The 17763-nt window shown below is 41.0% G+C and overlaps 1 protein-coding gene across 3 annotated transcripts in view; it reads left to right on the top strand.

The window, feature by feature from the left end:
• The window catches only part of bcas3 (BCAS3 microtubule associated cell migration factor), a 309008-nt gene that overhangs the window by 223587 nt on the left and 67658 nt on the right, over positions 1-17763 (top strand). The window contains exon 24 of one of the 3 annotated variants that reach the window (XM_067508759.1): positions 687-884. The exons of the other annotated variants lie outside the window; for them this stretch is intronic. Within the exon in view, the coding sequence (XP_067364860.1) occupies positions 687-757 (71 nt within the window). The 3' untranslated portion in view covers positions 758-884. Of the gene's footprint in view, positions 1-686; positions 885-17763 lie in introns of those variants that run through there. 3 annotated transcript variants of the gene reach the window in all.

Raw genomic sequence — 17763 nt, 5'->3', positions numbered from 1 at the left:
AGAGAATGAGGCCAAAACTGAATATGAAAACAGCTGGACAGGCAGCCATGCAACAACCTTGGAAAGTGGGTCTGTATAAAGCATTACAGAAGCCCTGGGAGACACTTAGCCAATACATAAAGGACACTGTCTGCTCATCTTCTCTCCTCCTCTTCCTCCCTGCTTCCTCTTCATCGCTTTCCCCAGTCTACACAGTTTTTTTATATCCCTCCTGAGATTTCTCTCTTCCTCTCTTACACGTCTGCAGTCTGTTTTTTCATTCACTCCTTTGTTCTTTTTTTTAACTATTTCTTTTCAAGTTCTCCAACCTAGTGTGTTTTTTTTTTTTTTTTCTTTGTAAAACCCATGGTGTTAACGCTTAAGGCTGAAAGTTCCATCAAAGTTTTGTGAGCAGGTGAATGCTGAAGGGGAGAACCATCCTTCATTAAATGATGCCTCTTTTCTAAGCCAGTTGACCTCATGACATGTGTCAATAAGTATTGAAGCTTTAAAATGCAGGATATGATGCACAATTGTAAAAATCCTATGAATATCCTAACTTTTTCTTATGTTTAATAAAAAAAAATTTTTAAAGGGACTTTAGAGGCTAAATGTCAGATGAACTGACATAAAATATCTATGTAATAGAGATAAAGCATGTTATTACTTACTCTTATATCATCAATATTATATTCTTGTCTCTGCAGGTTTTTGCTCACAACTCTGGAGTATAGTGGAGCATATTTCACCCTGTCTGTCACCCGGCATCTTTCCCTGACTTCAATGGTCACAGTCTTAGTTCTGTACATTACTTTGGGACATACATCACTTTCATTTCAGTGTGTGGATCATGATATCATTCATCAGTATATCCAAAAACGAGGGGTTACTTATAGTAAAGGATAATAGAGTTTGTACTTAACACTACAGAATGAATTTATGAGCAGAATCAGAATCACGATCATGTGTTTGGGGTGGATGGTGGCTAACGTTTAACTTTAGAGTCCCTGTGTGGTTAAGTCTGGCCAATAAAAGCATTCTGCTCACATTAAAAGTGGTTTTGTTTAAAGGTTGATAACTGTGTTTTTATTGATTGTAGTTTTTTTTTTGTCTCTGGCAAATTAGACCATAATCCTTCTCTAGTTATGTGCTGTAATATAAGCATTAATAAAATAACACTTCAGTCAAAAAAACTAGCTGTTGTGCTGCAACATAAGATATTTTAGCTTACAAGAAACATTTACATGTTCATGTAAGTGTGACTTTTCATATACACACATTATTAATATTTCTTTAATATGTTAATATTTGAGGTTGCTATAATTAGTTGTTTAAAATGTAAGTTTTCGCAGGCCGGTTTACACGATCATAATGTTAGTTTTATGCAAACAGGTATAATTGTGTACAGTAAAAGTCGTCTTGTAAGTGAAAACAGGATTGCACCTTTCAACCTGTGCTCCCCATGCTGAGCAGCAGAAAATATGAATCGCTCAGATATCTGCTACGCTCTGATCCATACCAGTTATTTCTGAAAACAACTCGGTGGCAGTCGTCCAACTTTGAAGTTGACGGCATTCCTTTCTCAGTCAACCCCCAGACGCTAGCAGCCTGCTCAAGACACACTCTCACCCCCTTAGACAAACTTTAATTAACTTGTGTGTGCAAGTCTGAGTCTTCCAGCTTAACCTTTGACACACTGCCTCACCTGAGCACCGCCTCTTTAAGTGCCCCCATTCACAGACAAAGGCTGCACAAAGATTAGATTAGCTGTTTGCCATTGTCTCCTCTGCGCATCTTATTGGAAAGGTCTCCAGGGTTCTGAGCCCAAAAGGCCACTCAGTAGGCCCAGAATCAAGCACTTGAGCTTTAAGACTGGAGGCCAAGGGCCAGCTGGTAGTCAAATTGGAGTAACACTGGAGTCAAAAGAGTAAGCAGTGGCTCAAAGATTTTGGACCTAACCTCATGGTGAATAGAAGTGGAATTATCCTGGGCAAATCCCTAGGTTGGAGTTGAGAGTTGTTGGTGTGTGTGTGTGTGTTGTGTGTGTGTGTGTGTGCGAGTTCTGTCTGGCTCCACAGTGGCTGCCTGAAAGAGGTTTGGACACTTGGATAATTGCTTGGACCTTATGCCGACCATACACCCTTCTCCCCCTCACAAAACCATATCCGCTATATCAGCTTTGTGTGAGTTTTTGCACTACTCCCTGTGTGTAAATGTATTTCTGTGTGTGTTTGTGGTCAGGCAAACTATAGAGAAGACTCATAAACCCTAGAAAGAAAGTCTCTTTGTGAGCTGTGTGCATGTGTTTCCAAAGTACTCCTGACCTCACTTAGGATCTGCTCAGCTGACCACAGTTTTGAGCAAGTGTGTGTGTGTGTGTGTGTGTGTGTGTGTGTGTGTGTAGTGTGTCAGCAGGGGGGAAGTGGCTTTAGGGGGGGGCAGCTTTACAACTGACACTGACAAGTCGTTTGGCAGTCCGAACCTTCCAGTCTCGCCACTGTCCTTGAAACTGGATCAACACGACAGGATACGTCTGTGTGTGTGTGTGTGTGTGTGCATTTCGTGACTTTTTATGTCTTCAGGACTTCTTCCAATTTTTAAACCAGTATTTTACAGTCTGCTCTACATCAGACACGTATGACTTCTACCATTGTCTTGCTCCGCAAATACCCGAAAACTTGAATTATTCATCTGAGGTCAATTGTGCATTTCCTCTGTGATTTCCGGATGCAATAGCATATGCAGAAAAAACTCTCTCTCTCTCTCTCTCTCTCTCTCTCTCTGTATTTATGTATCTGTTTGAGTGTGACACTAACCCCATAAAACCTGCTTGTCTTTTCCAAGCACTTAGATATAATCCCCACAATTAGCCACAAAAGCTGCAGAGCACTTTGATCAGTGCAATGCAATGTGGAACTCCTCAAAGATATGTTCCTCTTGCATCGCTATCTATCTCTCCTCCCAGTTGTGCTTTAGCAAACTGAAACTACACACCGCATCTGTGTGTGTGTGTGTGTGTGTGTGTAGAGTAGGAGGCTCAAACATTGGGACTCTCTTTCTTTTTTCCCTCTTCTTCTTTTTTTTTTTTTTTTTTTTTAACAGTGAGATGAAACGTGGCCCTTTTAATGTCTGGCAGTTTGGGATTTGTGATTACAGAATGTAAGGCAGTTTGTTTATGGGTTGAGTTTCTGTTGAGAGGCAGAGCCAGGCCACACAAGATATTTGGGTAGGAGGAGGGGAGGACAGGGCGAATAGATGAAAGTAAAAGAGGCTGAGAAAGAGGATGAGGACATGAGGGGATGATAGTGAGCGGAGGATTTTAGGAAGGGCAGAAAAAGATATTTTGAACAGCTATAGGAATATTTCAGATTCACGACTGAAAAAGAAAATGTGATGCTTACTGAGGAATTTGGCGACAATGTCTTTTTTTTCCCATGATTTCTCACAGGAAATTGATTTTAAACTTCATACACTTACAGGATTTCCTGATTTTGTATAGTGTACATTAAATCATGTAGTAGAGTGTGTAGAGTTACTCTGCCTGTTGAGGAGAATAAGTACACTTTAGCTTCAGCCACATAGAACCACTTAATGCTCTGCTTCTCAGAATATCCTCTTACTTCTGTGCTGTAATATGCAAGAGTACATATTTATAGTGTTAACTGGCTGGTATTACAGCACACAGCAGCAGGGAAGTGGAACCAGTTGCATACAGCAATTTCTGGAGTCTGTTTATTCCCTTACAGTTTGATCCACATTTCTTGCAGAACTTGGTTAAAGACGTTCGATATTAAGACACATTTAGATTTCAGAATGGACTTGTTGACGATTTTAAATATTAACATTTAATATTTGTTTGCAATTTTTTGTGGAGGACTTCTGTCAAGGTCTGCTAAGGCGTAGACTCATAGAACAACACTGACAAAAACGCACGTTCACTGCTATGTGCCAACTTTACCACCTCCTCAGACATACTGCATGCACACAGTTTTAGGAACACACACACACACACACACACACACACATTCGGGCCGTGCAGCCAGCCTTACCAGGGAATATGATGACTCAGTGATGACCCCACAACATCTCTCTCCTCTTTCACACTCCTCTCGTCTTTTTCTCAGCCCTCCTCCCTGGCCGTTCACATAACCCTCCCGCTCTCCAGAGGGGAAGGAAACGGAGGGTGAGAGAGAAGTGGGGAGGGCAGGAGGGGAGGGGATGAGAAATTACGAGGAGGGGGTATGATAGGGCAAACTGTGTGTATGTGTGAGTGTGCAGAAATAGCCCAGGGTAAACACAAGCTAGCTTGGGAATGTACCAGTCTTAGCTCTGTGCCACAGTCAAAAAGCCGTGCCACCTCTTAACTGCACACCCCCTCTGTATTTTTGGTGATTTTCTCATTCTGCGGTGGAAATGCCGAATGGTGGCATTTGGGGTCTTTTTTCAGTTGGGCCCAAAAAGGTACAACCATATACACCATCAGGATACATTGGTGGCAACACAATTTACCATCAGTCATGGGGCTGCTCTTTATACCCTTAAGGTTCCTTCTAAGTGTTATCTATTCGAAGGCGATGACTGCAGTTTCCTCTGTTTCTAAATGTAGAATTGTTGCTGTATTTGTGATGCATTCTGATCTTTTTAGTCATGCTTGTAGTTTAAAGGACATCATGACAGATTAACTTCGGTGCTTGTTGTTTTGCTTGACATTAGCCTCATCGTTATGTGGCTTTACGGTGGCTGTCCGGCCTGCGGCCACTGCACAGGGCTCTAATACCAGCACAGGCACCAAGTGTTTCTCGGTCAAAAAGGGGTGAGTGTGAACAGTTAACTCAAACCGCACTGTGCAATTGTAGCACATCCCTTTGTTAAGCAACAGGAGGTGGCCTCAAATGGGACAAACACACACTTTTCTTTTTGAATCCATAATTGAGGTTGGTTCAGGTTCTGGAGACAGGCCCTGGGAACTAAATCCAGTTCCAGTAACTTGCAGGGAGGGAGTAGGTACGTCTGGGGATATTGCGTGTTATTATTAAGACTCTTAAGGATTAAGGGAACAAACACGAGGTGAAAACACGTATCTATGGGTGTAAACAGCAACTGATATAAGAGGAGAACTGAACACCTTAACCCTACAAGTTCAGTACTTTGGCCAACTGCGTTGTTTTTAAGGTGCTTTATAAATAAAGTTGGATTGGAGTCGGAAGTTATAGGAAGCTCCAGGTTATAGCTCAGTTAAATTCCTGCAGTCTGACCCTAACGCTAATATACAGAAAATATCACTGTCTGCAATTCCAAAGTCACATGTTATGTTTGAAATGTGTATATGAAATCACCTAATCTCTTATGTAGTTCACCCACACATCAGACATTTTTCACATGATATATTAGTTTTCTTTTTATATTCACTACAAAGGAGAATGCAGACAGATGCTGTTGTGGTTTGAATTGATCTATCTGGTTTATAAAGACTCACTAATACATTTACATTTGTTCTTACAGATTAAAGATTGTATATATTAAAATGCCTATTTGTGTGGTCAACCGCATCCACTGCGTCTTGCATGTAGCCCCATGTCCTGTTGCTACTTTCAGGCAATACACCGATGAGCTGATCTCTTAGTGACTACTGTACATCAGATGACAGAGAGGGTGACAGACAGGGGGACATGGATAGAGTACCACAGGCCTGGGAAGGGACAGATAAGGGAAGCAAGTGGCCAAACCCTGGGTCATTTGGCAAAGAGGAAGAGTCAGAGCTCACTGGGCATAGCCTTGGGAAAAAGTGGGAATCCCCCCGGAGGAAGGCAACATTAACCCAGCAGGGAGAGACTTATGGAGCCTGAGCAGGAGAATAACAAGTGCTGCTGGGAACTGAGTCCCAAATGTCCTGCCAGGATGCTGCTGTCTCCCCCGACCCTCTCTGGACACACACACTGTAGCCCTCCTCCTGCTTCAGGTCACAGGCTTCTGGGCAGCTTCCCACCGATTAGGTTCCCTTCTTTCCCTCTCTTCATGGGAGAGCCAACAGAAGACCGGAATGGGGATGGATGGATGTTAAAATTAGTCAGTGACTGAACTCTGGTTGTCACTCTACATCTCATGTCTCTTTGTCCTTCTTCCCTACATCCATGTTGATCTTCTCAACAAAACACTATGCGAGAAAATCGCACTTGCTGGTATTTGGTATTCAGAAAAGTTTCTTTCACTTATTCTTTTCACTTCTAAAAATAAAATAAGAAAGCATTTTTTTTACCTCTATAGTTTGTTTCTTTGCATATTTTGAATGATTCAATTCAAAGTAACTTTATTTATATAGCGCCAATTCACAACAAAGTCATCTCAAGTCACTTTACAGAATAAAGTCAACACTATAAACATGTATAGAGAGAACCCAAAAATTCCCCTTAGAACAAGCCCTGAGCAACAGTGGAGAGGAAAAACTCCCTTTTAACGGAAGAAACCTCCAGCAGAACCAGGCTCAGGGTGGGCAGCAATCTGCCTTGACCGGTTGGGGTGAGTGGCACATTGCGCACTGGAAATATGTAGCTCCAAAGCTGGGGACACCTGCATAAAGGGGCAGAGAGAGGGGGACAGAATGAGAAAGAAGACTATGGGAGAAAGCACACAGAGTTAATGTCATACAGTGGTGACAATTGTGGGGTGAGAGGAGAGGAGAGAGGGTCAAGAGGAGGAAAGGAGCTCAGTGCATCGGGGGGGTGGGTCCCCCAGCATTCTTAGCCTAAAGTAGCATAACTATAACTAACTATATGCTTTATTAAAGAGGAAGGTTTTGAGCCTAGACTTAAAAGTAGAGAGGGTGTCTGCTTCCCGAACCTGAACTGGGAGCTGGTTCCACAGGAGAGGAGCTTGATAGCTAAAGGCTCTGACTCCCATTCTACCTTTGGAAATTCTGGGAACCACAAGTAGTTGATCTAGTTATAGATGGTGTGAAATGCCGAACTTAAAAAGCGTAACATACATTAGAAAAGGCCAGTTATTACTGTGGCATTTATAACAGTTCACATTCTCATTTAGTGTTTACATAAATCTTTGAATTTGTTCACTTTTCACTGAAAAACATCAAACAAATGAACCTTTCTTTATGCTGTTGCTGACTGTCCATTATTCAGCATGTGCGCATGTGTCTGTTAGAGGGCAAGTACCAAAGTATGAATTAGCCTTAACGTGTTAAAGTATCGAACAGATTTAAAGTGTTTCTGGTCATAGATTTGCCATGGCTCTGGTTAAATTATCAGCATTCTTTTAAATTATATTCCCTAATTTGATGTTTGATGTGGTGGAGAGCACAAACAAACACGTTACTCCAAAATGTGCTCTTTAATTAATGAAGCTTTAAGGTGACAGGGGGCAAAACAACAGTCAAAACATTCCTGCATAAATAAGGTTTAAAAAGAGTAAAGATAAAAAAATGTAAATATACAGGCTACTGTCTTACACATGCACACATCTTCATCTTTTTATATTGGCTGCTTTCTTATTCTCTTTGTTTCTACCGAACACAAAATTGTAACCCACCCAGAGTTCAAAAAAGATATGTTGCTGTTTGTTTCTTTATATAACCCCTAACCCCATCCACTGAAAATGTTTTTGGCACAACAAAAGAAGCTAAATACAAGGCAAGAATGGGGGGGAATTGGATCAAACCTAAAGCAATTGGTCTTGTCAGTTCCTTGCAGCATGCAGCACACAGTAGTAAACATACACATCACATTTAAAATGCGCAAATAGTTTTTAAAAAAACAATCAAATTTCTTTGACATGTTGACTTTGTATTTGATTTGCTGATGATTTGCAAAGCATTGCATTGGGTTTTTATTTACCCAGTCTTTTTGGAAATATTAGTTATACCTGTTTTTTGTACTTCTGTACTGCATCCTAGTATTTGATGATCCCCACTTAAATCATGGCAGTTTGGGGTAATCTAATCTTATCTACTGTGTTTGCACTTGTGAATGGCACAGCCTGTTTTATCTCCGTATTTACTGTCCTTGAGCCTGAACTGTGGATGAACCTGGTCAAGTCTGCTTTTATGATGTGGCCCATTTTCATTAAAATTGCTCCCTCCACTTACACTCATAATTAAAAGGCAGTGGGAGACTGGTGGTACCACCTCATATATGAGACCAGACAGGCCTGGGGGTTACCACAATGTTTACACACCCACACAGTTACCACACAGGCAAGGATTCAAACAATATGACTTTCAGACAGCTGATATTAATATTTGAAGATTGAAATTGCACATACTCAACCCTCAAAGGTAAGAGCCAAAGATTTCTACTTTGACATATTGAGTCACATTTAGTTTGTATCAGCTTTAAACCTCATCAGCCCAAGCTGTGACTGCTGGAAAACTTTGAAAATGTACGGGACACCCTGGACCTTCGGTCTGCCATCCTTGGGCCGTCACTGAGCAGCTCACCATTGGTGATCACTCCGACCCCTCTGATTGGCTGATTTGCTATAGCAAACAAAAACAAAAAAACAAAACCAAAATCTAATCCTCGGCTCATACCAACATATTGCATGCATGCTTGTAAAAGTTCTCCAGTGTCAAACCTTTGTGTGAAAATGAAGACATTCGCCTGAACATTCCAAAATAAGCATATTTTCACTGTTTCATTCCAGACGACCATGTAGCAACTGATCAGCATGATTAAGGAGAGGCCTGCTCTGCACCACATAGCATTGTTTACAGTTATTATAGTATGTCCGGAGTCTGGAGTTCTGCTTTCCTTTTTCATATGAGGAATGCAGATTACCACCACCTGCTAGTATGGAGACTTTGGTTGTTGGTCTTTTTCTTTGTTTCTTTAATGAACGTGAACCTCAAGGTCAGCTGACTGGATTTCTCAATAGCTCATTGGATTGTTTAAATGCTGGGGTCGTGAAAATGGTGACACTCCAGCCTGAAAAGCTTCCTTATAAGCATTAATCCACTCTGAATAAAATCCATCACATGGGTATATTTGAAGCAAACATGTATATTTAGCCAGATTCTTCAGAAATGATTAAAAAATAACAAATTTCTTCAAGTTGAATCCCTCTATCAGTCTATTAATATCATTAAAATGTCTAAACTCCATCTAATCCTCTGCTCATACCAACATATTACATACATGCTTGTAAAAGTTCTCCAGTGTCAAACCTTTGTGTGAAAATGAAGACATTCTCCTGAAAGGCTACACACACAAATCTTTTTACAGAGGTTGTCACCTCTGTAAAACACCAGCTGTAAATGTCGGGTCTATAAGAACATACGTTAAGGCCTTTGGTCGAAAGCAGCAATTCACACCGTCTTTGTCAGAGTTGTTAAAAAAATGTTTTCAAGTGAAGGACATATTGAACTAATGCTGAAAAATATCATAGGTTGTATAAAACTGTGCTAATTCATTAACAACAAATCATTCTCGTAAACACTTTAAATCACCATAAGACCAAATCTGAAAGTGTCAAAGTATGTGAAGATAAGTTTCATTTGTCGCGAATGGGAAAGAACATCCTGCATTTTGTTTGCAAAAACTGATTAGCAGCCACTGTGAGAGGATGTTAAAGTGACATTGGATCGGAATGTGGCTCTACTTTAAAACATTAGTCACAATGACAAATAGACCTGAGTGAGTCTGAATGTTCTGATGTTATGATGAAGACCTTTACTGTGTGGACTGTTTGGTGATAATGTAGATTGAAAGTCAGTGGGTGAAGGAAATGGGTATTTTTTCTGGGTCTTCTCTGTTTGGGTGTTAGATTGCGTCAAGAGGCCCGAGGCCCCAGAAAGGCCCATTATGTGCTCCTGCCATGGCCTTGTGGAAAGGGTCTTGCCTTTCGCATGCGAGGCTTTCTGTGGCTGTGTGCGTGTGTGTGTTTAGGCAGGTCTGAGTAGATAATGGCCCTGGGAGGTTGAGCCATGGTGGGGTAATGGAGACAGATAACCCAGCTTCACTGTAAACACCTGTCCATACACTGTGATTCATCGTATACAGACACACACAGCGACACTAAGGTGTTGTAGTCTGTTAGCCAAATGTGTGCACACATTGTGTCTCCAACGTGTCTATCTCTAATCCTTTATTAACTTTTTATTAACATTTTTCTCTTTGGGCCTTTGGTTTTGTTTGCTTGGTATAAACAGCAGTGTGCTTTTCTACTATTCAAGGCACACTGGATTCTGGGAGTACTGACAGAGACTGGGAATACTCGTGACTGAATTGTAAAACAAAATGAATGCATGCTAAAGTACAGTTCCTAAAAAAACGCCTGCATTGTTATAACCAGTTCAATGGCATTGTGTTTTCATTTTCACTTTATTTCATTAGTACATATTTTGGGTGTAACATCAACGTGATGTTTTCTTTCTGAAGTCGTGCAAGGTGCTCGCATGGCTCTCTGGGACCTCAACTGTCAAAACTTTGATTTTCACCACACATTTCTCCCTTTTCCCTCATATGATGTTTTTCCCACCTGTTCAAATTCTAAAATAAAACCAAAAAAGTTCAGAATTCTGAAAAACAAGTCAGAACTTAAAAATAGATGGTTCTGATCCTCTTCCTGCATCAACAAGAATATTTTCTCTCAAACACACATGTAATGTTTGTGCAAAAGTTCAGTAAATCAGGAAACACATTAATCACGGACAATTCCACATGTAATTATTTACACCAGTTGACTATGCAAATGCACTGTGTGTTCTGACACGTGTAAATCATGCCCAGAATTACAAACCCATGTTGTGGCTGATTGGTGGACACTCATTGTAGATGGTCAGTGCCTGCACAGGAAGTAGTGTGTGCTTTCATGTAACAGGAAATACAGCTCAGTTTCCATCCCGTTAAACACTTGTAGCTAACATTAGCATTTTTATTCATCGAAGCCTAACCAAACCTACATACTATTTAAAAATATATTTGCTAATTTATTTAAAGTTTCTTTTTATCTTAAGTTTATTTGCCACGACTGGAATTATTACCTTATCTCTTTACACTTATTTTCACACGCAGTTACCACATTGTCATTTAACATAACTAATGTAACATAACTTGGGGTTTTGCAGAAGGATCACAATTGTTTTGCCTTGTCTCACTAATAGGTTTAAATCTGCATTAACTGTGGACGAGACTACATTTTCTAACATGGTTTTACCAGTGAGATTACTAACATTATGTTTTGCACCAATTCAGAGTAGTTTGATTTGAGCCTCTATTCAGTTCTGACAGTATGCAGACACTTAAATGCCTTTTGTTTCTGGATCTGGTGTTCATTTGGTTAAGCAACAGGGCCATGTGATATTTGGCTGCATGCTCTACTGTGCAACTGAGATGATCCTGCCTGGGTATGTGCATGTGTGTATGTGCATGGCTCTGTGTGTGTGTGTGTGTGTGTGTGGGGACGCCAAGCTGTCTCCAGTGGAGGAGGCCCAGTGTGTCAGTGTGGAGGTGGAAGGGGAGAGCAGAACTAGCCTCTATAAATCAGGCCAGATTACAGAGGCAGAGAGGCCTGCAACTCCCTTCCACTACCCAGCCTCCTCTGCTTTATGTCAGCCGACACACTAGACCTGCGTGGTTTAGAACATGGTATCATAGCACTGGGTAGGTTGTAAGACACTTTTCTAGGCTTTGAGTCAAGAGTACAGTACGACTGTTTCTACTGTGTCACCTATGCGACACTCAGTTCTACTTTATGTCTTATTGACATAATTGCACCATGTATGTCTTTAATAGACAAGCACCAGTACTATATTTAGCTTTTTCTACATTCCTGTTCAGATTTTCAGCTTTAATGAATAGAAAACCCAATTGAAAAGAGGGAGCAGTCTCCTCCTTCCACTGAGAGTAGCTCCCACAGAAAGCTGAACAAAGCCACGAGAAATGTTTTTCTTTTTCGAACATTATCAGGGAGACAATTTTTCAATAATTTTGCAATTATTTTATAGCCTCTTTAATATTATAAAAAATAACAGTTAAACTCTCTTCCAATTCTTTTCGATCCTCAATCCCCAGTTGCGCTAGAAGTTGTTCCGGTCCTGTATGTTGAAGGACATCTCAAAGCCTCTCGTGTTTGAGAAGAGAGCTAAGCGAAGACATCTGAATAGATTCTTTACCGAACTCTTTTTCTGGACCTGGTTAACGTCTGTGCTAATTGTAGATCTATGTAACAAAAATGAACAACTCCATTTAGACACTAGAAATATATTTCTCTTTAAGATATATTATTTCGTACAAAATGTATTTAGTATAAAAACCAATGTAAAAACAATTTCATTTTATATCAGGTTACACAACCACTAGTGTGTAAATTACACCAAATTCTTAAAAGATGTTGCCTTTTAAAATCTATAAATGTCCATTACTTGGAAAAGAAGTTTGTGTTATATAGCTGATGTATAGCAGAAGCTGCCTGGGAATTATGTCTGTGTGACCACTACCCACTGTGATTTAAAAGGGTGTTTTGTTGATGAAGATCACTATGCTGGTTTATTTAAATGTTTTTTTCTTTTATTCTTAGAATTTCTTAATGCAGTCCTGTGATAACACAAACAGCCAGTGTTTGTTTGGTCACTGACAGGCCATCATGCACCTGTAATGCGATGATGACCGATGCACTATTCATACGATTCCTGTAGCAGCTGAAGTTGATGTGCTGTTAGCGCTCGGATTAAAAGAGTGTTGCTTCAATAAATAAAGATAGTCTTTGCTGAGTGCCAGAGCCCTGATGGAAGTTTTTACAAGCAGTTCAGGCGAACTACTGAGGCACAGAATAAGCAGTCGATTCATCACTGGTATCTTTATCCCGTTATAATAATCTGTCTTCGAAGCCACTATATGGTCATGACCAGATTTGAACTAGTTCTAAATTAAGGTTTTCACAAGCTGTTGGCTTGTGTCCATTCTTCATCACTGACACTGGGAGTGATTATTTGTTATGTTTTCAGTAGCTCTATTGTTTGGGCAGCTCAGATCACCCGTCTACATAATCCCCCTCCAAAACCTTCCGATGTAAAGTAGTGGTTTTCATGTTTTTCTTCCCTATTTTTGGTCAAGGAAAGCCGGCAATATCATGCTATGGCCATCCAGCAATTTCTCTCTATTCTCGCTCACCATAGTTTGGAATTTAATTGTGTTTTGACAACTCTTTTCCATGGCTGGCCCAATTATAGCCTCCAGTTGGGCTGGTAATGATAGTTGTTAATGGGGTGAAAAATGGACGTGCATCTCTGACAGAAACCATAAGCAGATCCTTTGAAAGGAGAGGTGGGAGCCAAGGAAAGCACGGTTACAGCATGACCTCGCTGTGCCCCCGTTTTTTGAAGGTCTTTACATAGCGTATATAGGACTCCCAGCGTCTCCCGCGGAGCCTTTACTGTGTCAGCCATTTTGTCAGTGTTTTGTCAGAGCAGTCAGTAGCAGCGTCAGAGCTTCTGTATGAGGCCATGGGAATGACTCTGAGCGACCCGTCACACACACAGGCACACATCTCGAAATGTCGTCAAATTTCTCACGCTTTTTTCTCTCTCTTCCGCTTGCTTCTCCTTCTCCTCCACTGCCTCCTTGTTTTCCCTTGTTTCTCTTGTCACAGGGAAAGTATTGATCGGCCTCTTCCCAAAGTTATTTTTATTCAAAGATAAACAAGGAATCCACATTTCCTTGGGAGAAGCCTTGCCTCTTTCTTACAGTTTCTGTGCAGTTTTTGGCCAGACATGTGTGTATGTGGGGGGGGTATTGGTCCAGCGTGTGTTTAGAGAATAGCACAAGTGCCACCAGTGTGTGGGAGACGTGGGAAGTCCGGTTTTAGTCTCAGCTAGTTGCTGCACATCCTATTATTATCCCCCGGACTGTGCGACAACGCTGACCAGAGAGACCCTAAACACACACACACACACACTTAGTTAGAGTTCTCCCCTCTCTCACACAGACACAGGCCAGGCCATTCCCAAGTCTTATTTCTTCTGGAGTTTATGGGAACACTTAAATTTAGCCCTGGCAGGGAGTGCAGGCATAATAATCAAAGTTCTTGTCACCATGCTCCCAGTGCTAGGTGGTCTGGCTGCCCTCATCCTGTGAAGGACATGTTTCCTTCTTTGCACACTGGCACAGTTGAGGCCTGTAACGTTTTTTTTTTCCCTTATATCTTTTGCCGTTGTCTTTACAAGCCGGGATAATTGACACCTTTGAAACACTGAGAAACTATGTGTGTTGGTGGTGTTTTACTAAGATCTTTCTCTGTCAAAATGTGGCTACATAAACATAAAATGAAATTAATATGAACACGAAGAAAACTTGTCTGAAAATGCACCGTATGTAATGATGACGACTGACAAGTGACTACAACTTGTAAAGTTAAATGGCCGCACTTGAAAGTTTAGTCTTCTTACTCCACCCAGCTCCATGCGTGTGTGTTTTCATACAATGCAATGATAATGTTATTCGCAAGGTGAAAGCCCCCATGAGGTCAAAGGTGATGAGGTGCTAAAAAGGTCTTTGACACTACACACATCCACACAGTCGCTGCTCTGGCTCCCTGCAGAGTGGAACTGTCACCACCTGGAATGGAGGACTAATTATCCTAAGATTTGTGAAGTACACTTTGCTAGTAATAGTGCAAAAGTGTGTACGTGTCCCCCTGATAATGAAGACAGTCTTCTAACAGGTATCGTCTCTCTCTGTTGTTTCACGTGTCATTTAATGGACCCTAACAGGTCACTGTTCATTTTCTATCTCTCTGCAAGACCTGCTCACTCAGATCACAAACCATTCAGCAACAGATTCACGAATTTTCCCACCATTGCAGAGCTTCTTTAGCTGCTGCTAAAGAACTGTGTGTAGTAGCTCTGCTCATGTGATGTTCTTTAAGGCAGCCAGTCTAAGACTGCCACAGATTTTGCTCCAAAAGTTGGGTAAGAATTCCTATGGAAACCTGAGCATTCACGCTAACTGAAGTTTTGGCCCGGCACAGCCCCTGGAGTGGGAGTCAGTCTATGCCATCATAAATATGCTGGTTTCTAAGAGGTCATATCTTTCTCTAGTCCTAACCTTCAGTACCTTTAAAAGGATGAGCTGCTTTTAACACCACGCTTCTCCAAATCCCAATTTAGATGCATGGCTCCCATGTGCTGTACACAAAACACTGTATGCTGCAGCGTGATTTTTCTGCCGTGTTGTGCCTCCCGTACGCACTGACCCCTCACTGAAATCCAGCCACTGAGTCACTGCCGCCTCAAAAGTTACTTTTATTGGCTTTTTTTTCTCCATATCAACATGCGTGACATTTTAGGGAAATGTTACCATCCCACCGCACACTGCCCTCTTAGCGGGTGGACTACAGGAAAAAAAGCATGCAGTTGTTTCATAATTAATTTTTTGTTAATGCTTCAAGCTTCCCGCCCATATGTTTGTCCCACTGTCCGTCCTTACGTCTGCCTGTCTCGTTCTTGTTGCTCAGAAGAACAGGGGTTTTCTTAAAATGTTGCACAAGCATCCACTTGGACTTTTAACTGATTAAATAATTAGATTTTAATGGTCAAAGGTGAAAGTCACTGTGACTAGTTCTTGCATGAACTGATTACAGTATGATTGTGGACAGACATGAATCTAAACTACAACTGCAGCCTATGAAAAACACTTACGTTTTAAAATGAGAGTGGCACCTTTGGTCATATTGCTGGTGTGCAGATCTTAGCAGTAAGCACCTGGTATGTAAATCTCTGTGCAGATGATGTAATTTCTGCATAACTTCCTTTAACATGAGCAGGGTTGCATGTTCTACCGGTCCATATAGCTTTATTGCACTATTTTTCACTGCCAGTATTTTGGGTTTTTTTTTTTTCTCACTCCCACAAGATGGGGAGAAATGAGTGATGTCCAACGGCCTAGGATTTCTTCATTCTTCCACTTCTCCGTCTGTTTTGTGAGAAAGTCAGGGAGGATGGAGGGAAGTCACGCCGCTCATCAATCCTTCCACAGAGAGAGAGGGAGAGCAGAGGAGTTCTGAGGAAGTGAAGGTGTAGGAGGGTTGGTTTAGCCAGGGGGACTCCCAGCAGGAATACACACACACACACACATGCACAGAGGAAGAATAACACTCATATATCTGACGCGTCAACAACTGGCCTCTGTTTTCTCAGTGCTGACACCAGCACAGCAGAACTGCTACTGGAGTTTCTCATCACCCTCCGATCCAATGCTTGCCTATACATACAAGTGTGCCACATGTTGCAAAAAGTGTTCAGAGTTTTGACTTCACATTCGTCACTTTCAAAACTTTGTGCCCCATTTACAACATTGTTTCAAACAGTAACTCTATCAGACAGATCTTATATGTTGCTCGTCTATCAGTCATGAGTGCAGGCTGATTGTTTTCCACTCCATACAAGCTTCTGTCAAGATGGATTTGGGACACACTCCTGTGTGAGTGTGTGTGTGCATCACGTCTGAAAACACAATTCTACATTTTTCTAATAATAAAATAGCAGGTCACAGTAGGCTCATGTTATGCTTGATGACCAGGCTTCAGATGTGATTGCAGCCTGATTCTATATGTTGATTGTTTGATTGTTGGATTATAACATAGCGTGTTAAGTTTATGGGTTTTCCATCATCTTTTAATACAAATTGGCATTATTTGCAAATGACATGAGCTTTGTTCATCTGCCCATCTTTACTTTCCATAAACAAAATACTAAAAATATATACAAATCCAAAAATACCGAGGACTTATTTCAAAGAATATACATACACCTCATCCATGCAGGCTTGTTGACTGCTATGCTGTTTGTCTGTTGCCTTGTGCTTGTCACTCGCATTTCAAGTGAACGTGAGTGCTATAAGTTTGCATTGATGACATGGGAACATTGGATATTTGATCCGTGCAATTGAGGTCATTGCATTGTTACACTGCTACCATGGGATGAAGTTTGTAGTTTTAAGTGAGATGTGTTATCAAATTTTGGATAGACTACTATTAAAGTACACTGAATATTAATGACCTATTAACTGAAACATAATAAGTTATGTGACCCACATAGGATCAGCTGTTCGTCATGCCATTGATCTGTACAGTACTTTGGTTTCTCACCAGATTATGACACTTAAAAACTGGCATTTTGCGTCAGCCTCAGTGAAATGTCACTAAACTGTTACAAGAAGTTTGGTTCATTTTTCCTTCAGTCAAATTTTACATACAATATATTTACATGCTTTACTCCTCTGCTAAGGCTCAAATATTGGAATCCTACCTTAGGCCTAAACGTTCATCCATCCTTTATTTACAGCAAACATTACTGCCTTATAGAACTATTTGCATGGCTGTAGGTGCTTAGTCCTGTCCCTCAAACATCTACACACCGCTGTGATCTGTGTATATGTGGGATCATGATGGTCTTTCTGAGAGATTAGGTGAAAATGCCTGCTCAGGTTTTCTATCAGAGAAGTATTAAGTATGGGCATCACATATGTTTGGTGCACTTGAAACGAATTTAGCAGTAGGTTGTGAAGCTACTGGACCTTTTTTTTTTCTCTTAGATTCTACATTCACTAGAGGTGCAGCAAATACTTACTACTACAATTTGAGGTCTTGCAAAGTCATCCCCTTCAAGGCCACGAAAAAGAGCCCCACTAAAACGTGCTGCCTTTGGAAAAAGAAATCACTTAGCCGTGTGTTTGATCTTCCTTATGAAATATGCCGTCGGACAGCATTTCATATAATCCCATACTGTTCGTGGCCGATGGCAAGCCTTATGACAGCCGTAAATTCCAAAATGGCTGACCT

This window comes from Channa argus, chromosome 6 (genome assembly GCF_033026475.1).
Source record: "Channa argus isolate prfri chromosome 6, Channa argus male v1.0, whole genome shotgun sequence".
NCBI classification, from domain to species: Eukaryota; Metazoa; Chordata; class Actinopteri; order Anabantiformes; family Channidae; genus Channa; species Channa argus.
The sequence above is the reverse complement of the archived record's forward strand: the minus strand, read 5'-3'. Positions and strand labels throughout refer to the sequence as shown.